The 27,862-nt window shown below is 48.7% G+C and overlaps 2 protein-coding genes and 1 long non-coding RNA gene across 21 annotated transcripts in view; 2 read left to right on the top strand and 1 right to left on the bottom strand.

Annotated features, from left to right (window-relative positions):
- The window catches only part of LOC132460209 (protein 4.1-like), a 38,353-nt gene extending 18,919 nt beyond the window's left edge, over positions 1–19,434 (top strand). For 2 of the 19 annotated variants that reach the window (XM_060055296.1, XM_060055295.1), the window contains exons 10-17: positions 540–712; positions 8,324–8,535; positions 8,943–8,981; positions 9,786–9,848; positions 11,142–11,315; positions 17,218–17,310; positions 17,596–17,670; positions 17,774–19,434. In XM_060055296.1, the coding sequence (XP_059911279.1) occupies positions 540–712; positions 8,324–8,535; positions 8,943–8,981; positions 9,786–9,848; positions 11,142–11,315; positions 17,218–17,310; positions 17,596–17,670; positions 17,774–17,797 (853 nt within the window). In that variant the 3' untranslated portion in view covers positions 17,798–19,434. Of the gene's footprint in view, positions 1–539; positions 713–802; positions 900–1,975; positions 2,156–2,326; positions 2,462–2,584; positions 3,719–3,819; positions 4,162–4,256; positions 4,521–4,606; positions 4,844–4,937; positions 5,202–5,330; positions 5,571–5,661; positions 5,923–6,027; positions 6,262–6,397; positions 6,587–6,790; positions 7,031–7,125; positions 7,306–7,428; positions 7,705–8,323; positions 8,536–8,942; positions 8,982–9,785; positions 9,849–11,141; positions 11,316–13,723; positions 14,402–17,217; positions 17,311–17,595; positions 17,671–17,773 lie in introns of those variants that run through there. The other 17 variants (XM_060055290.1, XM_060055287.1, XM_060055286.1 and 14 more) reach the window with 17 other exon arrangements.
- A 4,541-nt stretch (positions 19,435–23,975) lies between these two features.
- Positions 23,976–24,297, top strand: LOC132460205 (uncharacterized). Its single transcript, XR_009526367.1, has 2 exons — positions 23,976–24,005; positions 24,046–24,297. It is a non-coding gene; the product is annotated as an uncharacterized LOC132460205 (long non-coding RNA).
- Positions 24,298–24,433: 136 nt separating this feature from the next.
- Positions 24,434–27,758, bottom strand: LOC132460204 (allograft inflammatory factor 1-like). The gene is made up of 6 exons (XM_060055274.1): positions 27,603–27,758; positions 27,432–27,493; positions 27,197–27,263; positions 27,080–27,121; positions 26,839–26,995; positions 24,434–24,703 (listed from the first exon to the last, which is right to left on the bottom strand). Exons 1-6 carry the CDS (start codon positions 27,619–27,621, stop codon positions 24,616–24,618), a joined length of 435 nt encoding a protein of 144 aa, XP_059911257.1. The 5' UTR covers positions 27,622–27,758; the 3' UTR covers positions 24,434–24,615.
- Positions 27,759–27,862: the final 104 nt, after the last annotated feature.

Below are 27,862 nucleotides of genomic sequence, written 5' to 3'. Positions count from 1 at the left end.
TGTGGTTTAGATACCTGACGGGTTCTCTGTTGTGGTTTAGATACCTGACGGGTTCTCTGCTGTGTCGGTTCTCTCAGGGTCTCCACAGTGAGCGGTCGATGCTGTAGTTTAGATACCTGACGGGTTCTCTGCTGTGGTTTAGGTACCTGACGGGTTCTCTGCTGTAGTTTAGATACCTGACGGGTTCTCTGTTGTGGTTTAGATACCTGACGGGTTCTCTGCTGTAGTTTAGATACCTGACGGGTTCTCTGCTGTGGTTTAGATACCTGACGGGTTCTCTGCTGTGGTTTAGATACCTGACGGGTTCTCTGTTGTGGTTTAGATACCTGACGGGTTCTCTGTTGTGGTTTAGTTACCTAACGGGTTCTCTGTTGTGGTTTTGATACCTAACGGGTTCTCTGTTGTGGTTTAGATACCTGACGGGTTCTCTGCTGTGGTTTAGATACCTGACGGTTTCTCTGCTGTAGTTTAGATACCTGACGGGTTCTCTGCTGTGGTTTAGATACCTGACGGGTTCTCTGCTGTGTCGGTTCTCTCAGGGTCTCCACCGTCGAGCCCCCCTCGTCCCGGCGCTTCCTGGTCCTGGGGTCCAAGTTCCGCTACAGCGGGCGCACCCAGGCCCAGAGCCGGCAGGCCAGCTCCATGATCGACCGCCCCGCCCCGCGCTTCACCCGCTCCGCCAGCAAGAGGCTCTCGCGGAACCTGGAGGAAGGTACGCTCACGTTCTGCCGCGGGTCACAGGCAGCTGGGGGGGTGGGGGGGGGCAGGGTCAGGCTCTAGTTAACTCTTCCCACCGCCGCAGCTGGAGATGGGTCTCTCAGCCGCCCGCAGATCTGAGGTAGATGATTGGTTCCAGATGCTGGAGTCCGACCGGCCACGCCCCTCTCCGGCACCATCAGGTACAGAGGAGCCGCGCGGGGAACCCTTCACGGCGTTGTCTTGTCTTGTCTCGGCTTACTGCGTTTCGTGTCCTTCCGCCTCACTAACAAACGGCCGTTTTTTTGCTTGGCGTAACATGACATGTTATATGCACACCAGGCATATTGTATGCGGGCGCTCTTCATTCCCCGTCTCCTTGACGACCAGCCAACGTCCTATGGTTCTGACCGGTTATGGTTGACTTCCTGCTTTGCCTGGCATTCTCCCGGGCTGCCCCGACCTCCCACACACGATTGGTCACGGCTCCGTCATTGATGATATTTGTGATTTCATTGAATGGTCACATTGTGCTTCGTCACGGCTCTATCACCGTGTGCATCCGTTGCTTGTGGCTGCTTACATTCTGCCTCGCTATCCTGGACCTCAAGGGGTAAGTAACACATGAGTTCCACGCTTTTGGGATTCTTTGACGCATTTGTGACTCAGCCGTCTCCACATCTCCAATGACTCCAACACATCCACATCTCCAATGACTCCAACACATCCACATCTCCAATGACTCCAACGCATCCACATCTCCAATGACTCCAACACATCCACATCTCCAATGACTCCAACACATCCACATCTCCAATGACTCCAACACATCCACATCTCCAATGACTCCAACGCATCCACATCTCCAATGACTCCAACGCATCCACATCTCCAATGACTCCAACGCATCCACATCTCAAATGACTCCAACACATCCACATCTCCAATGACTCCAACACATCCACATCTCAAATGACTCCAACACATCCACATCTGCAATGACTCCAACGCATCCACATCTCCAATGACTCCAACACATCCACATCTCCAATGACTCCAACACATCCACATCTGCAATGACTCCAACACATCCACATCTCCCCAGCTTTCATGACTCCAACACATCCACATCTCCCATGACTCCCAACAGATTCACGTCTCCCCATCTTCCGCGCGTTGCACTAACATCAGAGTATTGGATGCTCAGCTATGTGCCGTGTACGTCTTGTCTTTCTAACATCGCTTTCATTACGTCGACCGCCATCTAATTGCGTTAAAGCTGTGATCTGTCCCTCAGCCGGCCTGCGGTCTGGCCGTACTCCGGTCCGGGCCTGGTCCGGTCAGTATGGCGCCACCTGGTGGCAGCCAGGCCAGAGGCAGGAAGACCTGTGGTTTCCGTTGCTTCGACGCCGTCCTTCTCTTCCCTTTATCCCGTCTGTTGAGGCCGTGAAGCAGCCAGGTATCAGACAATTCTCTTGCTATGTGACCATGTCTCCCCCTCTCTGCTGTTGATATGTGTTTGTTAGCCGCCAGTACGTTTCATGCTGGCCGATTCATGATACCATCGCTACATAGTATTACATGCTGCCTATGTCTGACGAAAAAGGTATCACACAATTGTTTTTGTCAGTGTCCTCGGCCAGACTCGGCTATGCCAACAGGAGTTCTGTGGAAAGACTATTACAACCAGCGTTTAACCAGCGAGACGACTGGTACCAATACTTCAACCCGAGTTTCACCATCAAGCAACAGGAAACGCGTCCATGTGAGTGGTTGGTTTTGTAAAACTGTGACCTGTTTGATGTGTGATCTCAACCTTATCCTCAGATGTTCTGTAAAGCCATACTCGTAACTTATGAAGCTCCTCTCCTACCTCTGCTTCCCCTAGCCTCCTCCCTGGCCTCCTCCATCACCTCCTCCCTAGCCCAGGCACGGTCTGAGGACGTGAAGGGGGGTGTTGTGAGAGACAGTGAGTTCATTGAGAGATGGCAGGAGGCCTTAGGCTTAGTGGACGAGCTGAGGGAAATGGAGGATTTGGAACACAGGTTGAGGGGGGTGAGGGATCTCGAAGACAGGCTTCAGGAAGTGGACGAGCTAGCGGAGAGGATCCAGGAAGTGATCGAGGAGGAGTTAGGGAGGGAGGAAGTGGAAAAGATGGCACAGGAAGAGGAAGTTCAACCAGAGAGATCACACGTAGAGATGGAGTTGGCGGAGACGCTGGAGGTAGGTGAGGTTGACGAATTGGAAGATGAAATAAAACGGGTGTTTTTCGGGGAGAGGGAGGTTGAGGAGAGGTTTAAATCTGGGTCGTTAGACGACGACGTTCACGTCGTGGTGAGCCAGAGGAAGGTTAGGAAGACGGTCACTGTCGTCCAGGAAAGTTGGCAAGAACAAGCAGAGACAGAGTCAGCGTCGGTATCAGTGGAGCAGGAGACGCAAGGATTGAAAATTGAAAGAGACATCAGAACAACATCTGTGTTTGAGGAAAAGGGGTTCAAAGTACTTCTTCAGGAAGACGGGTTCAATATACCCCTTCAGGAAGAGGGGTTCAATAGACACCTTGAGGAAGAGGGGTTCAATAGACACCTTGAGGAAGAGGGGTTCAATAGACACCTTGAGGAAGAGGGGTTCAATATCCCCCCCCAGGAAGAGGGGTTCAATATACCCCTTAAGGAAGAGGGGTTCAATAGACACCTTGAGGAAGAGGGGTTCAATAGACACCTTGAGGAAGAGGGGTTCAATATACCCCCACAGGAAGAGGGGGTCAATATAACCCCACAGGAGGAGGGGTTCAATAGACACCTTGAGGAAGAGGGGTTCAATATACCCCTTAAGGAAGAGGGGTTCAATAGACACCTTGAGGAAGAGGGGTTCAATATGCCCCCCCAAGAAGAGGGGTTCAATATACCCCCACAGAAAGAGGGGTTCAATATCCCCCCCCAGGAATCACAGGTGGAGGATAATGATGTCTGGTTCCGGCTGTTTGACCGCTTACCTTACAAGGCTGTTTCCAAACCACAAGGTATGTATCCTCTAAGACACTTATCTACTCTTATGACCGTCTCTAACTCCAGCTGAAGTCCATCAATAAGGAATGTGATATTCTTCCTCTTTATTTAAAAGCAGCCTCTACAGTACCAGCAGAAGAATACTTTACCTCCAAGAGTATAACAACAAAGGTTTTGGAGATGAAAACCAGAGGACCACAGGTCCTGGTTGATGAGTTGAGCCCTGCAGGACCACAGGTCCTGGTTGATGAGTTGAGCCCTGCAGGAACACAGGTCCTGGTTGATGAGTTGAGCCCTGCAGGAACACAGGTCCTGGTTGATGAGATGAGCACCAGAGCACCACAGGTCCTGGTTGATGAGATGAGCACCAGAGGAGCAGAGGTCTCTGGGGGCTGGGAGGATGTTTGGTTTATCTTGCTGGACGTCATTCCCAGAGGAACCCCGTTTGTCCCACCAGGTATTTCTAAACTCAACTCAAGATCTTCCCCATCATGATTAGCTGGCTACCTCTCTATTGCAAGTTTAGGTGATTTGTGACATATTGTCTCTCAGGAGTTGTGTCTCATCTCGGGAATGTGTTTGCATTAGTGACCTCTGTGGCCAGCAACCAGGAGCCGGCAAAACAGAGTTATTCCTCAGAGATGATTAAAAGCCCAGCAGTTGAGGACGAGAGGGAGGTGATGGTAGTGGAGGAACGTCTTGCACCGGAAGAGACGAGGGGCTCACCCGTTATACTAGAGGTTCTGGAGAGGGTTGCAGACGACTGGTTTGTGCTGTTCCAGGTCACCCCAAGAAAAACGACCTATGTGTCACCAGGTACTGCTGAGATCCTTTGCTTTGCTTCAGCGCCCATGCGGTTATGTTGGCGCTCACCTATGGTGTTGCTGGGATTGTGTTTGCAGTAGCTACCGCTGTGGAGAGCGACCAGAAGGCTGTGGAACTGAGTTATCCAACAGAGACTGCAGGTCCAACCGTTGAGGACCAAAGGCAGGTGGTGGTAAATGAGACCATTCTCCAACAGCAGGAGACGGCAGGCTCACAAACCATCCCAGCGCCACTGTCTGTGGCGGAGAGGGTTGAGGATGACTGGTTTGTGCTGTTCAACCGTGTCCCAAGAAAAACCACCTACGTAACCCCAGGTAATGCTAGGACAGCTGGTTGTGCTTCAGATCAGGATTAGCTGGCTACCTCTCTATTGCACGTTTAGGTGATTTGTGACATGTTGTCTCTCAGGAGTTGTGTCTCATCTCGGGAATGTGTTTGCATTAGTGACCTCTGTGGCCAGCGACCAGGAGCCGGCAAAACAGAGTTATTCCTCAGAGATGATTCAAAGCCCAGCAGTTGAGGACGAGAGGGAGGTGATGGTAGAGGAGGAACGTCTTGCACCGGAAGAGACGAGGGGCTCACCCGATATACTAGAGGTTCTGGAGAGGGTTGCAGACGACTGGTTTGTGCTGTTCCAGGTCACCCCAAGAAAAACGACCTATGTGTCACCAGGTACTGCTGAGATCCTTTGCTTTGCTTCAGCGCACAGCAGAAATCATGAGCACTTCTTCCTAAATGGCTTCATACCTTGTGGGACTGTGTTACGTGTTGTCTGTGAAGAGTTGCATCTATTTTTGTCAGTTGCAGCTGATGAAGTGAGTGTACGTGAGATTCCAACAACGACAGCCATGACACTGATTGAGAAGACAACAACTGATGAGAGGGAGGAGATAACTGGAGCCATTGTGCAAAAAATAGAGATGGAAAACATGTTCAAGTATGGAACTGAAACACAGCCAGCCCTGCTCCTTAAAGACGGAGAAGATGACTGGTTTGTCTTACTGGATGTTGGCTCTAGAGCGCCATCTGCTGTGCCACCAGGTATTGCACTTATTCCCATTTGACTTGCATCTTAGTCCGTTTGATGTATACATGCTTCATACATACTCCGTTCCATGGTCAAACGTCTCAGGATCTCCCGTGTTTCTCCCAGTGGCCCTGAAGGACCTATCTAGAAGAGTCACTACTGTGGCTGCAGTGGAAACCATTGAGTCTGTGGACCGAGTCCGTTGGACTTCTTCACCTGTGGTCACAGTTGAAGAAGTCCTCCAGAAACAGGAGGAGAGGCCTCCCAGACAGTCCATTCCAGAGCAGGCAGTCCCAACGAGGGAGCCAGACGATTGGTTTGTGCTGTTGGATGTTGTTCCCAGAGAGGTGACCTATATAGCTCCAGGTACCGCCACAGTTTATCCCTCGTCTTAACAGACATTCAAGACAACAGTTAACATATAGCTAACCACCTAAAGACACTGGTCTTAATGCTGAACCTCTTCTCTAGCAGCGCCCAGTACCCTTTACCCAGAGGTCTCTGTAACTCTCCAAATCGTCACAGAAAAAGCTGAGCTTACGCCCCAGCTGGAAGACATTCCCAGGAAGAGGGGTACCCAGCTGGAAGACATTCCCAGGAAGTGGGGTACCCAGCTGGAAGACATTCTCCAGCTGTCGGCTCAGCCTCCACCTGAGAGAGACGACAGCTGGTTTGTGTTGTTCGACGCTGTCCTCATCCAACCAGGTGCTCTTTTACACTGCGTTTATGTTTCAACCAGCTAGCCGAATTGGTGTCAGTGGTTTTATATCTTGATGGACTTAAGTTTGCTTTCTGGTCACACGCTGCTTGTGCTTAATGTTCCCCCTCACTCCCTCGCCAGTGACAAGTCCTCTGGTGTCTAGCCAGAGCTCTGGGGTAGAGGGTAGGACCACTGGGACGTGGCAGAAGGTGATAATTGTGGAGGAGAGAAGGCGAGAGGAGACAAGTCTGTCTGATGTCCAAGTGACACGCTACCCCTCAGAGAGGAAGGGAGGAGATGAGTGGTTCAGCCTATTCGATGCTTCCCGAGGTACTGTTCATTAATCACATCTATCTTCCATAAAGAAGACCTGTTTCTCCATCAAACACTCGTATATTAAACACATCTGACATAGCAACACGGTTTCCATCGGGGTGTAACACCTTTTGATTGGACTGTATGGATAAGACTATTAACACTCAATTATTAACCTTTCTGAGAGGTGATGGGCACGGTTTCCCTGTTGTTTTCCAGTTTCCCCGGTAACAAGAGTGGCCGAAGTTCAGGGGCCCATGGCAGGGACAGCTCTGAGGGGCCCTAGTCAGGAGGAGAGGGCCGTAGTGATGGAGAAGAAGACCGTAGTGATGGAGGAGAGGGTGGTGGTGATGGAGGAGAGACGTCCCCAGGAGCCCACTGTGTCAGAGAGCGAGTATGGAGTTGTCTGGCATATGCTGTTCCAAAGGGTTGGGGAAGCAAGTAGAAAGATGCCGACAGGTACCTCATCGTATCATGTCAGCATGTTCCTCAAGTCTTTTGTGGCTGGTAGCATCTTAGATGGATCGTTTATCTTTGTGTCTGCGTCCCCGCAGTGGAGCGTGTCAGGGTGTCCCCCAAGGAGAGAGCCTCTGAAGGGGTTCCTGCGGTAGAGCAGATTCCCTCCAGAGGTTCTGCAGTGAGGCAGATATGGCAGCAGGAAGCTGTTCCTCAGCCGGGGAATGAGGTAGAAGACGATTGGTTCGTTCTTCTGGACGTGGCGCCTAGGAAACCAGGTACCCTCACACCACGGTCCTCATGTCCATGAGCTCGATGTGATTCATTTTGATTGCTGAGTTTCTTCTCGACGTTATGCAGAACGATGTAAATCCTAATAACACCTGTGTGATCTGTCTCAGTGGCCACGGCCCCGCAAGTCCGGTTCTATCCAGACGTACGGCCTGCTACCAAGGCAACGCTGGGACCGGCCGTCCCAGCACTCCGACCTCTGACACCGGCGGTCACAGCGCTCCGACCTCTGGCACCGGCAGTCCCAGCGGTCCGACCTCTGACACCGGCGGTCCCAGCGCTCCGACCTCGCTTCTCGATCCTGGCGGAGAGGCTCCCAGCAGCGCAGCTCAGAGAGGCTGTGGACGATTGGTTTGTTCTGCTGGACGCTGTCCGCACAGAGTCAGGTATTGTAGCCGGCGTTTTCATTTTCCCTTCAGGCTGAAATGCACGCGCTTGCTTACACCTTATCAGCCTGGCGCAAAAACCCCACTAATACAGAACCGAGCCATCGCTCCTCATGAGAGGACAGACCCACCGGTGCATGTCCACCACCACCCCGGAGCTTCAACCGTCTGCCTATCGGAGACGTTTTGTTTTCCTTTCTCCGCCTTAACGCTTTGCGGCCCGAGGACTAACTCTGCTTTGACGCCCCGACCTCGACGGGTTGAAGCACGGCCCCAAAACAACGCTTTGGCTTACAATCCTCTTCATGGACAGACCTCATTCTTTTTTACCATGTGACGGCTGTTCGAGGCAACACTGGACACAGGTAGGTATGGTACGGTGTGCAGCAAGGCTTGCTTCTAACCCTTATCAAGGTGTGTCCGTGACACGGCTGTTGGAGGCAACACTGGACAGGTAGGTAGGGTAGGGTGTGCAGCTGCTAAACCCTCACCCAGGTGTGTTATCTCCTCCTCCGTACCAACGCCCTCCTCTCCCTGCACTCGCCCGGCCTCATGTTTGTCACCCCTGCCCCCGCTCTCACCCATCCCGTGCTCACCGTGGGGTCTCCTCTCTCCCCAGTGGCGGCGGTGGGCTCCCACCGGGGGGTGCGTCCCGTCAGCGCCCCGGTCTTCTCCCAGGCCGCCCTGGCGGAGGCGGGGCTGCCGCTGTTCCCCCTGGACCTGCCCCAGACCTCCACCCCGCTGCGGAGCGCCCGCCAGGAGGAGCGCCGGCTGGAGGTCACCATGGAGGCGGCGGAGCCCGCCAAGGGCGAGGCCGGCGCCGAGGACAAGGTAACGTGACCCCCGCTCCCTCTGGTGTTGTGTATCGGTCAGCTGGACTGTAGAACCTCTGAACGCTGACGGTCTTTAATCCGGGTTCATTAAGAGTCTTCTCACTCAGTAAATGATTATTGATATGGATTTGTAAATGCAGAGGAGCTATAAGTCTTAGCCAGAGTGTAAAACCCATGGCTCCCAGTGGGCTGATACCAGGGAGGATGAGCCTCCAGACCAGCCTCTGGTACCAGAGAGGAGGAGGGTCCACATGGACCACCTCCATCAATGAAGCGTTCAGTGTCAGGTTATTCCATGAGCCCACTGGACTCGTTCTCAGTGTTTTCCCGTGGAAACGGTGGAGGGCGTTAGTGTGGAAAATGCTAACGTGGTCTTGTCCTTCTGTTGCTCTCCCCCGGGTCCAGTCTGAGGAGGCCACCTCGGAGCCGGTGCGACTGCGCAAGGTCAGGCTCTCAGCCAGAGTGAACCCCCATGCCATAAACCATCACCACCATGTCTAACCGGCCATTAGTGAACCCCCATACCATAAACCATCACCACCACGTCTTTACCGGCCATTAGTGGACCCCTCATACCATAAACCAGGGGTCGGCAACTGGCGGTCCTCGGGCCATAACTGGCCCGCGGACCGCCAGTTGCCGACCCCTGCCATAAACCATCATCACCATATCTTCACCGGCCATTAGTGGACCCCTCATACCATAAACCATCAGCACCACGTCTTCACAAGCCATTAGTGAACCACTCATAGCGCACTCAGCAGTGACATTTTCCTTTCCTTCGTTCATACTGTTGGCAGGACCTTCATGTCTCCTTCAAGACATGAGAGGACCGGACATTATGCATGATGTAAATACGTACATGACTCAGTTGGACATACATGTTTCTCATTTATAAAACCAATTCATTGAGTCGAAAAATAAACCTTCAAGTTAATTGCTAATTAACTAATGAGGTGTTTTTGTTCCATACATTTTCCTGAAGTTGGGTATAATAACTTATATAGTTTCCACCTTTATACTAATCTTAGTCCAGCTCCTCTCTCCTAGTTGTGTTTGCTCAGCATGTCTGGGACTCTGTGCCTGTGTCCTCTCTCTATGAGTCAACGTCCTCCCCCTTGCAGACAGCAGCCTGCTCAGAGTGACTCAGAGTGCACGTCCACTGGGCGGCAGTCACAGCTGTCACCCACCGAAACGAATACGAACAAAAACCAACACGTTTTTCCTTTGTTCTTTTATGTTTCACAGAGAAGAGCTAAGAGAATTGAGGGAGACTCGATTTATATCAGACATAGCCTCTTAATGTTGGAGGTTGGTATCAGGACGTCCCGTCGCCGACCGCTTCGCTCATTGGCTCTTTGGTGCTCTGTGTTCACGCTTTAGCGCTTCCTGTCGTCACGCCTTCACACTTCCTGTTCTGAACCGGGTCACCTATCTGACCTTCAGGTCACATGCGCTATGATTTCCTTTCCCCTTTTTATGTGTACTTCCTCTTGTGACACTAACAGTTCCATATGGAGACGGTTCAATGCCGCGCGGGCGGTTATTACCGCGGCGTCAGGGAGCATGAATCAATGCTTTCACATTTTAATCACATGAAATCATGAATTTAATTAAAATAAATCATGAATTAAATCATAATTGATGACAGCGGTCGAAACATCTGCAAAATGTCCCTTTTGACCGAATATTAATTGGTAATTAACCCTGGAGATGATTCCTTCAGTGATTAACGATGTGGCGGTCGATCTTGGCTCTGAGGGGAGTTCCATGCCACCGAGGGCTGTTTCCTGTTAGATGTGGCGCTCCTTCTGCTTTCGCTTTGGGTTCATGTGGGTTGTGTTGTTGTGACCGCCGACAACCGCTCTCGGCTTTGTGGGTTTTGATGTGCTCTTTGTGTGCTAAACCACCGCCATACAATTCAATCCATTGAATATGATGCTAGTGTATGTTCCAGACAGTAGGCCCTGCTCTGGCACAAGGCATAATCATTTGTGGTGTAATGTCATCTGATTCGTGGACAAACCAAACCAGACATCCAGTTGCAACCAGCATTACTGAATTACTTACCCTCTATTAGTATCTTCTATAAATTTGGATTCATAATCTCTGAATCTATGAATGAAAGAAAATCAAGGATGGAAATGAAGGGCAATCTGGTATGTGCTAGCTGAGATTGATGTAACCAAATTAAAACCTAGACAACACAAATACTAAACGCTTAAAAGCGCTTCTAACTAACACACAAACTCATACTTCAATTTGAACCCATCTCACATTCACCCCTCTCTCTCTCTCTCTCTCTCTCTCTCTCTCTCTCTCTCTCTCTCTCTCTCTCTCTCTCTCTCTCTCTCTCTCTCTCTCTCTCTCTCTCTCTCTCTCTCTCTCTCTCTCTCTCTCTTTCTCCCCCTCCCCCTCCCTCACTGACTCTCCCTCCCTCTCCATCCCTCTCCCTCCCTCACTGACTCCCGCTCCCTCTCCCTCCCTCTCTCTCTCCCGCCCTCCCTCTCTCCCGCCCTCCCTCTCTCCCCCTCCCTCCCTCCCCCCCTCCCTCCCTCCCTCTCCCCCTCTCCCTCCCTTGCTGACTCTCCCTCTCTCCCCCAGGAGCTGGAGAAGCCCCAGGAGGAGCTCCTCCGTCACCACGCCAGTGTCAGTGAGCTGAAGAGGAACTTCATGCAGGCGGTGCCCGACTCGCGGCCCAGCGAGTGGGACAAGCGCCTCTCCACACACTCCCCCTTCCGCACCGCGGGGGCCAACGGGGGCCCCGGCACCGACGGGGTGAGTCCGGCGACACCTTTCATCATGTTCCATGTTGGTGACTGTGGTGGGGGCATGACATCTTCTTCTTTATGAAATCACTGCTATGACGTGACCCAGCCCTCCAACAACATCATCTGCATCCAGCAGAGGATGTTGTTGGAGGGCTGGTACCGTACCTCTAGGGGAGGTTCTGGTACCGTACCTCTAGGGGAGGTTCTGGTACCGTACCTCTAGGGGAGGTTCTGGCACCGTACCTCTAGGGGAGGTTCTGGCACCGTACCTCTAGGGGAGGTTCTGGCACCGTACCTCTAGGGGAGGTTCTGGTACCGTACCTCTAGGGGAGGTTCTGGTACCGTACCTCTAGGGGAGGTTCTGGCACCGTACCTCTAGGGGAGGTTCTGGTACCGTACCTCTAGGGGAGGTTCTGGTACCGTACCTCTAGGGGAGGTTCTGGCACCGTACCTCTAGGGGAGGTTCTGGTACCGTACCTCTAGGGGAGGTTCTGGTACCATCCCTCTAGGGGAGGTTCTGGCACCGTACCTCTAGGGGAGGTTCTGGCACCGTACCTCTAGGGGAGGTTCTGGCACCGTACCTCTAGGGGAGGTTCTGGTACCGTACCTCTAGGGGAGGTTCTGGTACCGTACCTCTAGGGGAGGTTCTGGTACCGTACCTCTAGGGGAGGTTCTGGTACCGTACCTCTAGGGGAGGTTCTGGCACCGTACCTCTAGGGGAGGTTCTGGTACCGTACCTCTAGGGGAGGTTCTGGCACCGTACCTCTAGGGGAGGTTCTGGCACCGTACCTCTAGGGGAGGTTCTGGCACCGTACCTCTAGGGGAGGTTCTGGCACCGTACCTCTAGGGGAGGTTCTGGTACCGTACCTCTAGGGGAGGTTCTGGTACCGTACCTCTAGGGGAGGTTCTGGTTCCATCCCTCTAGGGGAGGTTCTGGTTCCATCCCTCTAGGGGAGGTTCTGGTACCATCCCTCTAGGGGAGGTTCTGGTACCATCCCTCTAGGGGAGGTTCTGGTTCCATCCCTCTAGTGGAGGTTCTGGTTCCATCCCTCTAGTGGAGGTTCTGGTTCCATCCCTCTAGGAGGTTCTGGTTCCATCCCTCTAGGAGGTTCTGGTTCCATCCCTCTAGTGGAGGTTCTGGTTCCATCCCTCTAGGAGGTTCTGGTTCCATCCCTCTAGTGGAGGTTCTGGTTCCATCCCTCTAGGAGGTTCTGGTTCCATCCCTCTAGGGGAGGTTCTGGTACCATCCCTCTAGTGGAGGTTCTGGTTCCATCCCTCTAGGAGGTTCTGGTTCCATCCCTCTAGGAGGTTCTGGTTCCATCCCTCTAGGAGGTTCTGGTTCCATCCCTCTAGGAGGTTCTGGTTCCATCCCTCTAGTGGAGGTTCTGGTTCCATCCCTCTAGGAGGTTCTGGTTCCATCCCTCTAGGAGGTTCTGGTTCCATCCCTCTAGGGGAGGTTCTGGTTCCATCCCTCTAGGAGGTTCTGGTTCCATCCCTCTAGGGGAGGTTCTGGTACCATCCCTCTAGGAGGTTCTGGTTCCATCCCTCTAGTGGAGGTTCTGGTTCCATCCCTCTAGGAGGTTCTGGTTCCATCCCTCTAGGGGAGGTTCTGTGTTCAAGTCTCTATCGTAGCTCTGGTTGCATGTCTCTCTGGGAGGTTCTAGTTCGATAACGGAGGTCCTGGGTAGGGATCGACCGATACCGTTTTTTTAGGGCCGATACCGATACCGATATTTTTTCATCAGCCTTAGCCGATACGCCGATAGACTTTCTTGAGGTTTTTTTTTTTTTTTTTTTTTTTTTTAAAGAAACATTTATTGAACTTCAATATAAAAAACAATATTTAACAAATAGTAAAAACAGGTGAAGTAGAACAAGTAAGAACAAGTAGATGAACAATATTTAACAAATAGTAAAAACAGGTGAGGTAGAACAAGTAAGAACAAGTAGATGAACAATATTTAACAAATATTAAAAACAGGTGAGGTAGAACAAGTAAAAAAAATAATAATAATAAATCAGCCGCGTATGGGCCGATACCGATACACGTAAAAAACGCGAATATCGGCCGATAATATCGGCCGACCGATATATCGGTCGATCCCTAGTCCTGGGTCCATTACTACTTTTCTTCCTGACTATTTATCCCCCTCACTAGTTGTATAGACTAGCTATCCTCCTGACTAGTTATCCTGACTGGTAATCTACCCTTGGTTGAATTTCCTAAAGAGCCATCAGACACAATAGAGTTGATATGTTTCACCTCAACACTTTCCAATTTCATGTTTCCACATTCCTTTATTCCTCCTCCCCATCTGCCTCTCCTCCTCCCCATCTCTCCATCTCTCTCTCTCTCCCATTCCCTCTCCTCCACCCTCCTCTCTCTCTCTCTCCTCCTCCCCCCCTGGCCCTCAGTTTGTCACCCGTCTCCCCCGCGGCCCCCTCCTAGACTTCTACTCCAAACGCAGCTGAGCGACCGCCGGCGGGCAGTCACCCGACCGCCTAGCCTTCTCCTCCTCCTCCTCCTCTTCCTCGTGCTTCTCTACATCCTTCTGCTTCAACTCCACCGCTGCATTCTTCCTTGTCTCACTCCTCCGCCGCTCTTCAGACGGGGTCGACACCCTCTCTTCACCCTCGCTCCACCCTGCTTCTCACCGGCCTCCATTTCTCCTCGCTCCTTGTCGCGTATATCTTCCAGAGACTGAGTAAGACCGCACGTTACTATGAAGTCGTCCCAGCTGGCCCTGCCCGCTCCATCACTGCGTCACGGCGGGGTCCTCAGAGAGACGCCACCGTGCGGACAGCCGGAGCCCGCTGCTCGCTAGGAAGAAAGTGGGGATTCCCAGGACTAGAGGGTTGGAAATCACACGGGGATCGGAATACCGAGTATACTCGTCTTAGGGAAACTCTCATCTTACTTACGGACGTTTTGAATCCTTTTTAGTCGTGATGTTTAGTGTACTGGCTGCGGTTGTATCTCAGGCCTTTTTCAATCTTGAGGCAGCTTCTCTGTTAGGGTGGATTTCAGAAATAGAAATGGTCTGTTGTTGCATGATGGATGAAAATAATTAAAAGTATTCCATATATGTTAAAGATGCTATTGTTTGCTTGATCTCAAGGGACCTGGGGTTTGTTGTTTAGAAGTTGCCCTTGCTTTCACCAAACTTATTTTATCGATCCGTAAATTAAATTTGATCACATTTACACGATAGTATACTTTTAATTTTTATCAAATCCATTAAGCTATTAGATTTGCTAAAAATACTCAAATATATACAAACATTACTTTATAATGTCTTGTGTCTTGTGTAGCGTAATTTGATCAGAGAAGTGGTAGTACTTAATGAGGGGTCATGTGATCAGAGAAGTGGTAGTACTTAATGAGGGGTCATGTGATCAGAGAAGAGGGTGTAGTTACGGAGTAGTTACGGAGAGAAGAGGGTGTAGTTACTGAGGGAAGAGGGTGTAGTTACTGAGGGAAGAGGGTGTAGTTACTGAGGGAAGAGGGTGTAGTTACTAAGGGAAGAGGGTGTAGTTACGGAGAGAAGAGGGTGTAGTTACTGAGGGAAGTGGGTGTAGTTACTGAGGGAAGTGGGTGTAGTTAAGGAGAGAAGAGGGTGAAGTTAAGGAGAGAAGAGGGTGTAGTTACTGAGGGAAGAGGGTGTAGTTACTGAGGGAAGAGGGTGTAGTTACTGAGGGAAGAGGGTGTAGTTAAGGAGAGAAGAGGGTGAAGTTACTGAGGGAAGAGGGTGTAGTTACTGAGGGAAGAGGGTGTAGTTACTGAGGGAAGTGGGTGTAGTTACGGAGAGAAGAGGGTGTAGTTACTGAGGGAAGAGGGTGTAGTTACTGAGGGAAGAGGGTGTAGTTACGGAGAGAAGAGGGTGTAGTTACTGAGGGAAGAGGGTGTAGTTACTGAGGGAAGAGGGTGTAGTTACTGAGGGAAGAGGGTGTAGTTAAGGAGAGAAGAGGGTGTAGTTACTGAGGGAAGAGGGTGTAGTTACTGAGGGAAGAGGGTGTAGTTACGGAGAGAAGAGGGTGTAGTTACTGAGGGAAGAGGGTGTAGTTACTGAGAGAAGAGGGTGTAGTTACTGAGGGAAGAGGGTGTAGTTACTGAGGGAAGAGGGTGTAGTTACTGAGGGAAGAGGGTGTAGTTACTGAGGGAAGAGGGTGTAGTTACTGAGGGAAGAGGGTGTAGTTAGGGAGAGCTGGTGGGGCTGAGGTGGAGGGTCTTCAGGGATCCTGTGTGGGGCCTTGAGGGGAGACCTAGTGGGGGGAGAAGGTGGAAGGTCCGTCAGAACGCTGTGGGACACTATCTGGGTTCTCCAGCCCTCCTGGTCCTCAGCTGGTCCTCAGCTGGGGACCAGCTGGTCCTCAGCTGGTCCTCAGCTGGTCCCCCTGGTCCCCAGCTGGTCCTCAGCTGGTCCTCAGCTGGTCCTCAGCTGGTCCTCAGGTGGTCCCCAGCTGGTCCTCAGGTACCTCAGTCAGTCCCAGTCCCTCCTGCATGGCCTGATTATGACCCCCCTGACCCCCCTGGACCTGAGTCCTGCTGGGTCCTACTGCATGGGCCCCCCCTGACCCCCCTGACCCCCTGACCCCCCTGACCCCCTGATGCTAACCTGGAACTGGGTCCCACCCCCCCCCCCCCCCCCCCCCCTCAGAGGGAGATGTGTTCCCAGCATGGGTCCTCTGAAGGTGCTCCTCTGTGTCTGATGGTCTCCAGTGCTGGTCTCTAGTGCTGGTCTCTAGTGCTGGTCTCTAGTGCTGGTCTCTAGTGGTGGTGCTGGTCTCTAGTGCTGGTGCTGGTCTCTAGTGCTGGTCTCTAGTGCTGGTCTCTAGTGGTGGTGCTGGTCTCTAGTGCTGGTCTCTAGTGCTGGTCTCTAGTGGTGGTGCTGGTCTCTAGTGCTGGTCTCTAGTGCTGGTCTCTAGTGGTGGTGCTGGTCTCTAGTGCTGGTCTCTAGTGGTGGTGCTGGTCTCTAGTGCTGGTGCTGGTCTCTAGTGCTGGTCTCTAGTGGTGGTGCTGGTCTCTAGTGCTGGTCTCTACCCTCCCCACGGCCTCCATCCCCACCCCCCAACCACACCCCCACCCCCACCCTTCGTCACCCCCACCCACCAACCACAACTCCACCCCTAGAGGCCCGTCACCCCCACCCTCCGTCACCTCCACCCCCAGGGGCCCGTCACCCCCACCCTCCGTCACCTCCACCCCCAGGGGCCCGTCACCCCCACCCTCCGTCACCTCCACCCCCAGGGGCCCGTCACCCCCACCCTGCAACCACACCTCCACCCCCACCCTCCGTCACCTCCACCCCCAGGGGCCCGTCACCCCCACCCTGCAACCACACCTCCACCCCCACCCCCTGGTCCTGTCCCCTGGTCTCAGTCTCCTGGTCCTGTCCCCTGGTCCATTCCAGTCCCCTGGTCCCAGTCCCCTGGTCCCAGTCCCCTGGTCCTGTCTCTTGGTCCCAGTCCCCTGGTCCTGTCCCCTGGTCCTGGTCCAGTCCTGTCCCCTGGTCCTGGTCCAGTCCAGTCCCCTGGTCCTGTCTCCTGGTCCACCATGATTGGGGGTCTAGCTGTGGAGCTAGCCGTCCTGGGGGGCTGTGGTGGGGGTCTCAGCAGGGCCCTCCCTGGGGGGCTGTGGTGGGGGTCTCAGCAGCAGCAGGGCCCTCCCTGGGGGGCTGTGGTGGGGGTCTCAGCAGGGCCCTCCCTGGGGGGCTGTGGTGGGGGTCTCAGCAGGTCCCTCCCTGGGGGGCTGTGGTGGGGGTCTCAGCAGCAGCAGGGCCCTCCCTGGGGGGCTGTGGTGGGGGTCTCAGCAGGGCCCTCCCTGGGGGGCTGTGGTGGGGGTCTCAGCAGCAGCAGGGCCCTCCCTGCCAGACAGCCGCTGAGCCGCGTGCGTTCTGCTGATGTTTCAGATCACCAGCGACGGCTCGGACGGAGACAAAGACAGCAGCACCACCTTCTCCTCAGAGAGCGGAGTCACCACGACCACCACCCACATCTCAAAGGTCTGCTCCCTCCCCCCGTCTTTAATGATGGAGCCACCTCCGTCTTTATTGATGATGTAGCTACCTCCGTCTTTATTGATAATGTAGCTACCTCCGTCTTTATTGATGATGTAGCTACCTCCGTCTTTATTGATAATGGAGCTACCTCCGTCTTTATTGATGATGTAGCCACCTCCGTCTTTATTGATGATGTAGCTACCTCTGACTATATTGATAATATACATACCTCTGTCTTTATTCAGCATGTCTTTATTGATAATGTAGCTAACATTTGTCTTTGGTCAGGTGGTGAAAAGTGGATCCACAGAGACTCGCGTCGAGAAGAGAATCGTCATCAGTGCAGAATCTGAAGTTGAGGAGGTTTGAATCCTATGAGGATCTTGATCTCACTGCTCAGTAATAATGCAGTATAGAGTTGTTCTTGATCTAAGACGGATGTTGTTGTTTATTGTGTTTGTTGCAGGGAAATGATGGAACATCAATGTAGGCTGTGAACCGTCTTCCTCAGTTCTGTCCAGCCCACATGTTGGTGCTCACAACCCCACAGCCAATCAGACCACAGTCACCTGACCACTCACCCCCAATCAGACACAGCTAGCGTTCCGTCTCCTTAATGTGTGCACCTAACACTAGCTGGCTTAGTAGATACGTCTTCGTAGATAACTCCTTCATGGAAATTCAAGTGAAGCTTCCAAACATTGCTTTTGCTTTTTTAACAAATGCTTATTCTCACATGGTGTTCAAAACAGACACACAAATTATACACGTTCTATTTGGCAAATTAATAAGAATTTTTCTATTTTATTTTTTATGGGTTTATTAATTCCCCCCTTCAAATATTTTTCTTTTCCTTTTAAATTGTACCCAGGTATTATTTTGTATTATTGTGGCCTACGCGGATTTTGTAACATTGAACAATGGAACCCTTGTTTGCTCAGACTTCTTCAATATTTAATATACCTCACTAAATACAACAATGACGTTATGTGCTAAATTTGGATAGCTTATTTCTCAGGTAAACAAAACTCAAAACATATTTCTCCTACATGTAGCCAACTTTCAGTAGCTTACCCATTATTGTAAAGTTTGAAATCTAAATTTTTAAATATATTTTAAAATATTTGTATTTTATAGAATTAATACTTTTGTAGCGTTTGTATAAAATGGGCGTTTGTACGTTATGCATACAATCTGCTTATTCAGTTCTAGGTTAAAAAAATGTACTTACAAGTTGCTTTTATTTAATGAGGGACCATATCCATAATATTCTTCATGTGCACTACTGAATATGTCCACTAGTTTCAAACTGTCCTGAGCTGTTAGCCACCCTGTGCACTACTGAATATTTCAAACTGAACGATGTCACACTTCTACCGCTTCTCCATTGACCTTCATCATTCTTCATGTTCATCATCAATTCCCAATATTTGACAACGTTTGGTCTGCGAATCTCAGGTTTTAATATTGTTTGTGTGACTACAGACCTCGTAGTGATTGTATAAGGAATGTTCACATGTTTATATCCATCCATGACAACCTCAACCGTCTCCAGCAAGTCGAGGTTGAGTGATGTGAAGCTTGGTTTCCACGGCAACCACGCAACCAGTGGGGGGTGAAGGCAGCTCTTCTGTCACGGAGGGGGGGGATGGGGGGGGCATTGGTCGGTCTTTTGTGCATGTTCTGCTACACAGTAATTTATTTGTAAAGTAGACACTTTAATGTGGTTTGTCCTGTGAGTTTTCTAAACACAAGTCTGTCTGCAGGCTCCTTCCAAGATATGTCACATTGATGAATTTTGCGTTTTTATCGACAAAGTTTTGCAAAGAAGTTTGACTGCACCTAGAGTAGGATATTCTCACTCGCTTTACGCCGCAACGCTTCTACCGAGGGTAGAACTCACTCGCTGTGTCCCACTCTTCTCCAGACGAAGAGCACACCTACAGTGGAAGCCTTTTGAGATAGTTTGCTTTTTTATGAAAAAGTTTGTTCATGTAGCCCTCCAGTTGGTCCAAAGGGAATTAAATGTAGAATAGCTTTTAGACTTGAAAAAAATAGCAATGCTTTCTTGTGACTTGTCTTTTTTTTTTTTTTATAAAAGCTAATAAATCTTAATGTGCACAGATATGTGTCGTATCCACTCCAGTTCTTCATGTGTGCATTCCAGTTCTAATTAATAAATCTAAATAAATACACAGACCAGAGGCTACAGCAAGCTCCCTAAGAGACACAGCTGACCAGGTTGCTATAATAGTATAACAGTGTGTGTGTACTGATGATGTAGCTACCTCCGTCTTTATTGATGATGAAGCTACCTCCGTCTTTATTGATGATGTAGCTACCTCCGTCTTTATTGATGATGTAGCTACCTCCGTCTTTATTGATGATGAAGCTACCTCCGTCTTTATTGATGATGTAGCTACCTCCGTCTTTATTGATGATGTAGCTACCTCCGTCTTTATTGATGATGAAGCTACCTCCGTCTTTATTGATGATGAAGCTACCTCCGTCTTTATTGATGATGTAGCCACCTCCGTCTTTATTGATGATGTAGCTACCTCCGTCTTTATTGATGATGTAGCCACCTCCGTCTTTATTGATGATGTAGCTACCTCCGTCTTTATTGATGATGTAGCTACCTCCGTCTTTATTGATGATGAAGCCACCTCCGTCTTTATTGATGATGAAGCTACCTCCGTCTTTACTGATGATGAAGCTACCTCCGTCTTTATTGATGATGTAGCTACCTCCGTCTTTACTGATGATGAAGCTACCTCCGTCTTTACTGATGATGAAGCTACCTCTTTCTTTATTGATGATGAAGCTACCTCCGTCTTTATTGATGATGAAGCTACCTCCGTCTTTATTGATGATGAAGCTACCTCCGTCTTTATTGATGATGAAGCTACCTCCGTCTTTATTGATGATGTAGCTACCTCCGTCTTTACTGATGATGAAGCTACCTCTTTCTTTATTGATGATGAAGCTACCTCCGTCTTTATTGATGATGTAGCTACCTCCGTCTTTACTGATGATGAAGCTACCTCCGTCTTTATTGATGATGAAGCTACCTCCGTCTTTATTGATGATGTAGCTACCTCCGTCTTTATTGATGATGAAGCTACCTCCGTCTTTATTGATGATGTAGCTACCTCCGTCTTTATTGATGATGAAGCTACCTCCGTCTTTATTGATGATGTAGCTACCTCCGTCTTTATTGATGATGTAGCTACCTCCGTCTTTATTGATGATGTAGCTACCTCCGTCTTTATTGATGATGTAGCCACCTCCGTCTTTATTGATGATGTAGCTACCTCCGTCTTTATTGATGATGTAGCCACCTCCGTCTTTATTGATGATGAAGCTACCTCCGTCTTTATTGATGATGTAGCCACCTCCGTCTTTATTGATGATGTAGCTACCTCCGTCTTTATTGATGATGTAGCTACCTCCGTCTTTATTGATGATGTAGCTACCTCCGTCTTTATTGATGATGAAGCTACCTCCGTCTTTATTGATGATGTAGCTACCTCTGTCTTTATTGATGATGTAGCTACCTCCGTCTTTATTGATGATGTAGCTACCTCCGTCTTTATTGATGATGTAGCTACCTCCGTCTTTATTGATGATGTAGCTACCTCCGTCTTTATTGATGATGAAGCTACCTCCGTCTTTATTGATGATGTAGCTACCTCTGTCTTTATTGATGATGTAGCTACCTCCGTCTTTATTGATGATGTAGCTACCTCCGTCTTTTTTGATGATGTAGCTACCTCCGTCTTTATTGATGATGAAGCTACCTCCGTCTTTATTGATGATGAAGCTACCTCTTTCTTTATTGATGATGTAGCTACCTCCGTCTTTATTGATGATGTAGCTACCTCCGTCTTTATTGATGATGAAGCTACCTCCGTCTTTATTGATGATGTAGCTACCTCCGTCTTTATTGATGATGTAGCTACCTCCGTCTTTATTGATGATGTAGCTACCTCCGTCTTTATTGATGATGTAGCTACCTCCGTCTTTATTGATGATGAAGCTACCTCTTTCTTTATTGATGATGTAGCTACCTCCGTCTTTATTGATGATGTAGCTACCTCCGTCTTTATTGATGATGAAGCTACCTCCGTCTTTATTGATGATGTAGCTACCTCCGTCTTTATTGATGATGTAGCTACCTCCGTCTTTATTGATGATGTAGCTACCTCCGTCTTTATTGATGATGTAGCTACCTCCGTCTTTATTGATGATGAAGCTACCTCCGTCTTTATTGATGATGTAGCTACCTCCGTCTTTATTGATGATGAAGCTACCTCCGTCTTTATTGATGATGAAGCTACCTCCGTCTTTATTGATGATGTAGCTACCTCCGTCTTTATTGATGATGAAGCTACCTCCGTCTTTATTGATGATGAAGCTACCTCCGTCTTTATTGATGATGAAGCTACCTCTGTCTTTATTGATGATGAAGCTACCTCCGTCTTTATTGATGATGAAGCTACCTCCGTCTTTATTGATGATGAAGCTACCTCTGTCTTTATTGATGATGAAGCTACCTCTGTCTTTATTGATGATGAAGCTACCTCCGTCTTTATTGATGATGAAGCTACCTCTTTCTTTATTGATGATGAAGCTACCTCTTTCTTTATTGATGATGTAGCTACCTCCGTCTTTATTGATGATGTAGCTACCTCTTTCTTTATTGATGATGAAGCTACCTCTTTCTTTATTGATGATGTAGCTACCTCTTTCTTTATTGATGATGAAGCTACCTCTGTCTTTATTGATGATGAAGCTACCTCTGTCTTTATTGATGATGAAGCTACCTCCGTCTTTATTGATGATGAAGCTACCTCTGTCTTTATTGATGATGAAGCTACCTCCGTCTTTATTGATGATGAAGCTACCTCTGTCTTTATTGATGATGAAGCTACCTCCGTCTTTATTGATGATGAAGCTACCTCTGTCTTTATTGATGATGAAGCTACCTCTGTCTTTATTGATGATGTAGCTACCTCTGTCTTTATTGATGATGAAGCTACCTCTTTCTTTATTGATGATGTAGCTACCTCTGTCTTTATTGATGATGAAGCTACCTCCGTCTTTATTGATGATGAAGCTACCTCTTTCTTTATTGATGATGTAGCTACCTCTGTCTTTATTGATGATGTAGCTACCTCTTTCTTTATTGATGATGTAGCTACCTCTGTCTTTATTGATGATGAAGCTACCTCCGTCTTTATTGATGATGTAGCTACCTCCGTCTTTATTGATGATGAAGCTACCTCCGTCTTTATTGATGATGTAGCTACCTCCGTCTTTATTGATGATGAAGCTACCTCCGTCTTTATTGATGATGTAGCTACCTCCGTCTTTATTGATGATGTAGCTACCTCCGTCTTTATTGATGATGTAGCTACCTCTTTCTTTATTGATGATGTAGCTACCTCCGTCTTTATTGATGATGAAGCTACCTCCGTCTTTATTGATGATGTAGCTACCTCCGTCTTTATTGATGATGTAGCTACCTCCGTCTTTATTGATGATGAAGCTACCTCTGTCTTTATTGATGATGAAGCTACCTCTGTCTTTATTGATGATGTAGCTACCTCCGTCTTTATTGATGATGTAGCTACCTCCGTCTTTATTGATGATGAAGCTACCTCCGTCTTTATTGATGATGTAGCTACCTCTGTCTTTATTGATGATGTAGCTACCTCCGTCTTTATTGATGATGAAGCTACCTCCGTCTTTATTGATGATGAAGCTACCTCTTTCTTTATTGATGATGTAGCTACCTCTGTCTTTATTGATGATGAAGCTACCTCCGTCTTTATTGATGATGTAGCTACCTCCGTCTTTATTGATGATGAAGCTACCTCCGTCTTTATTGATGATGTAGCCACCTCCGTCTTTATTGATGATGTAGCTACCTCCGTCTTTATTGATGATGTAGCTACCTCCGTCTTTATTGATGATGTAGCTACCTCTGTCTTTATTGATGATGAAGCTACCTCCGTCTTTATTGATAATGTAGCTACCTCCTTCTTTATTGATGATGTAGCTACCTCTGACTATATTGATAATATACATACCTCTGTCTTTATTCAGCATGTCTTTATTGATAATGTAGCTAACATTTGTCTTTGGTCAGGTGGTGAAAAGTGGATCCACAGAGACTCGCGTCGAGAAGAGAATCGTCATCAGTGCAGAATCTGAAGTTGAGGTTTGAATCCTATGAGGATCTTGATCTTATAGCAACCAGGTTGCTATAATAGTTATAATTATTATTATGTACAACAAATACCATTGAATAAGAGTTAAAAAGGCTTACTAAAGGAGACAAGACAATTTAAAATGTATTTGAACCTTCAAACAAAGTCGATTTTTAACGTTGACGAGTTTCATTTCCCTCCAAGCTTTGTGCTCAAAAGAGGATGTGGTTATCTTGGTCAGTGTGTGTGTGTGGTTGTCTTGGTCAGTGTGTGTGTGTGGTTGTCTTGGTCAGTGTGTGTGTGTGGTTGTCTTGGTCAGTGTGTGTGGTTGTCTTGGTCAGTGTGTGTGTGTGGTTGTCTTGGTCAGTGTGTGTGTGTGGTTGTCTTGGTCAGTGTGTGTGTGTGGTTGTCTTGGTCAGTGTGTGTGTGTGGTTGTCTTGGTCAGTGTGTGTGTGTGGTTATCTTGGTCAGTGTGTGTGTGTGGTTGTCTTGGTCAGTGTGTGTGTGTGGTTGTCTTGGTCAGTGTGTGTGGTTATCTTGGTCAGTGTGTGTGTGTGGTTGTCTTGGTCAGTGTGTGTGTGTGGTTGTCTTGGTCAGTGTGTGTGTGTGGTTGTCTTGGTCAGTGTGTGTGGTTGTGTTGGTCGGTGTGTGTGTGTGCATGTGGTTGTCTTGGTGAGTTTGTGTGTATGTGGTTTTCTGGGTCAGTGTGTGTGTATGTAATTGTCTTGGTCAGTGTGTGTATGTGTTTGTCTTGGTGAGTTTGTTGTGTGTGTGGTTCTCTTGGTCAATTCCATATTAAGGTCTACCCACCTTCAAATAAATATGCATATGTATAAACTAAATAATGTTATAACATTTCTTCTTTCCATAAACGTTAACCTTTGTGGGTTTTTCAAGAGTGTAAATACGACAAGCATTTAATTTCTATTTATTTTTCTGCATAAAGCCGAACTCCAGGCTGCTGATTTGAAGCCCAGTGGAGTGAATGTGATCTGGAGGCATTCAGGGTAGGCAAGCGTTGGCCTTCAGTGAGGAAAGGATAGGCCAGGGTAGGTCAGGTAGACCAGGGTAGGTTAGGGCAGGTCAGAGCAGGTCAGGGTAGGTCAGCGAATGTCCTGCGCCCCGGCGGTCCGGTCTCCGCAGGTTTCTTGTCCTTGCCCATGTCTTCAAACATCAGAATCCTTTCAGAGAAACACAACACATGCAAGTGAAATTTGTTAGCCCTTTCATCCATGATGATGTCATGTGCAGCGGTAATCATAAATACAGAAAAAAAAATTAAGTATGAACGTGTTTTATTTCTTTGAAGCGTCAACGTGTAAAGATTTACTAATATGTCAGGTCCTAATTTATTTTGATCCTTATAATAGCTTGGGGGAGCTAGCATTTCCAGTGCAGAAATACCTCTGTGCACGTACGACAAAAAGAGAACCAGGATTCAGATTGAAGAAATGAGTGGGGAGACATTAAAGGTCCCATGACATGAAAATCTCAATTTATGAGGTTTTCTAACATAAATATGAGTTCCCCTAGCCTGCCTATGGTCCCCCAGTGGCTAAAACTTGCGTTTGGTGTAAAACGAGCACTAGCTGTTCTGCTCGCCTTTGAAAAAACGGAGGCTCAAGCGCGCTGATTTGGAAATCTGTGCTCATGACGTCATGAGGAATCTCAGCTCCTCCCCTTACTCTGCCTGGCCCGCCCAGAGACGTTGGCCCGCCAATGAGCCTCGACCGTGCGAGCGCCACATGTGTGTGTGTGAATACACACACTGTAACGCAAGTGTTTCTTGTCGGTTCTTTGACGTGTCTTGTATTTCCACAACGAGACTGTCGTGGGGGTTATCTAAGCCATGGTTGAGAAGGAATTGGGGGAAAGGAACTTTGGTTTGACTCGCTGAAGTACATGAACTGCGACATGCCGCCGGTTGCCGCGAGGCACCATCGCCCGGCAGCGGGCAGCCGGCCGCAGGCAGCGCGCGGTTCAGTCGACTTCAGGTTGATGTGAAAGTGGAAGAACCAGAGACGTCGCAGACCCCGACAAAGTCGTTTGTGATTCATAATATCGTCTGGAGGCGCACACAATATGTTATATGATATAGATATCTATGTATTATATGATATTATTTAGATATAGAGCTCCAGGACTGTAACGCAAGTGTTGTACACTTCCTTGTTATTTGGATAACCGTTCTGCTGTTGGTGTGATGGCTCATAACACGTCGGACTCTCGTCTCTGGTATTTCTACAACGAGACTCGTATTGGGGGTTATCTCAGCCAAGGTTGAGAATGAATTGGGGGGAAGGAACTTTGGCTTTGACTCCCTCAAGAACATGAACCACGACAAGGAGGAGAAAGGGATCTTTGCCGGGCAGCGCTTATGCACCTCCGCCTCCGGCGGTGGTCCCTCAGCGGGGCTCAAGCGGGAGACATTCGCCGCCAACAATCCCTTTCTCCTCCATGTCGTGGTTCATGTTCTTGAGGGAGTCAAAGCCAAAGTTCCTTTCCCCCAATTCATTCTCAACCATGGCTCAGATAACCCCCACGACAGTCTCGTTGTGGAAATACAAGACACGTCAAAGAACCGACAAGAAACACTTGCGTTACAGTGTGTGTATTCACACACACACATGTGGCGCTCACGTTACAGTGTGTGTATTCACATTGATGTGGACGTTGAAGAACCAGGAACGTCGGAGAACCCAACGCGGTCGTTTGAGATTCATAATATCGGCTCACACAGCTTTTGGCCGTGATAATATATATTATATGATATAGATATGTGTAGGCTATATGATAATATTTAGATATAGAGCTCCAGGACTCCCGTGTGTTCTAGAATATTTACAGAACACGGCTAAAGGCTGTGTGCGGCTCGCCATTGCGATACATCCACTGTAAACAGAGCGCATGGTGGCTGCAAGCTGCTCAGGGCCACACCCCCACCCTCCTCCTTGACACGCCCACCGAAACAGCGCATTTGGGGGAAGCTCAATGTGCGACTGGCTCGGAGTGGCTGTAACTCTGCACCACGGCTGAATTTAGGGAACGTCTTTGAATACTGTGTTAGTTGCCCACTAATACCTATATTAAAGAATACATAAAATAGCATGTCATGGGACCTTTAAGAACTGTCCTTTTGACCCCACTCTGTTGGCTGTGGTTGCTTGTTGTTAGCGAGTGAGTGCTGGTTAGAAGAATGCCGTTGCTATTATTTATTCTGCAGAGTAAATGGGAGCACCCGACCGAGGCCCAAATCGTACACATTATCACCCTACTACCCTGAGGCATTGATTTAGGGTCCTTGTTTTCTACTTACAGTTTCAGAATTGAGTTATTCTTGCCCAACATCATGTGGAGAAAGTCTCTGTAGGAGATGGTCTCCCCTGCAGACACCTGAGACAGAATCTTTTTCAGCTCCAAGTGGGTCTTGGCCTTGCCCAGTTTCTCCAACATTTGTTTAAGTCCCATGATGTCTGTCAAAAAGAGATTGTGTCGTTAATTGTAGTCGGTCAAAGATCCTTGATTCAAACGCTTGCAGTAATCCTTTTCTTTTTCACCTAAATCTCCGCTGATATCCAGATCAAATTCCATGAATTTAGCTGTAAAAAGAATTAATACAGGTTGTTAAAAAACAAATACACAACCTATTGTTTAAGAGAATTTCAATATCTTACTTTTAAACAATTCAAGCTTTGTTGAAAGGTCTTCCACTTCTTCATATTGAGTGTCTGAGAGGAATTCCTGAAAGACGAATAAAAAGAGAACGGAATCTGATGTTAACTGATTCAGTGATGTTTAGAATCACTGAGAGAGTTGTAGGACTGATTAAGTGGTGTTTAGAATCAGTATTGATGGTAGTAGCACTACTTTAAGTATTAGCATTGTGTAAAATAAGATATTTGGACCAACCTCATTGATTCTGTTGAGTCTTTCTTCCTGTGCAGACTTGAGGGCACCGAATTCTTTCCCTCCTGAAGCAAATAGGCAGAATCAACCAAACTGGAGCGGCCTTTTCGATTTAACGGCATAAACCTAAACACGTCGGACCTATATCACCTAGTAGAGGCCATCCAGACTCACCTTGGATTCTTCTTGCCATTTCTCGGTGGCAGTGACTGAGGAGCGCTATCCACTTGGAGGAAGTGCAGCAGCACTTGTGGTGGTTGATGAGGAAGTGGATCTGTTGTCAACGTGCTCATTCCTAGTTTGGTTGTCCTGCCTATTCCGCACTGCCATAACGCAACTAACCAGAACTAACAGGTTAGCAAAAACGCTTCCTTTGGCCTTTTACCGCGGGTCATCTCCATGGAAAAACTCAACAATTCAGCAAAACTCAACAA

The sequence above is a fragment of the Gadus macrocephalus genome, chromosome 6, assembly GCF_031168955.1.
Source record: "Gadus macrocephalus chromosome 6, ASM3116895v1".
In the NCBI taxonomy this organism is placed as follows: domain Eukaryota; kingdom Metazoa; phylum Chordata; class Actinopteri; order Gadiformes; family Gadidae; genus Gadus; species Gadus macrocephalus.
Note: the sequence above shows the minus strand (reverse complement) of the source record. Positions and strands in the feature narration are given on the sequence as shown.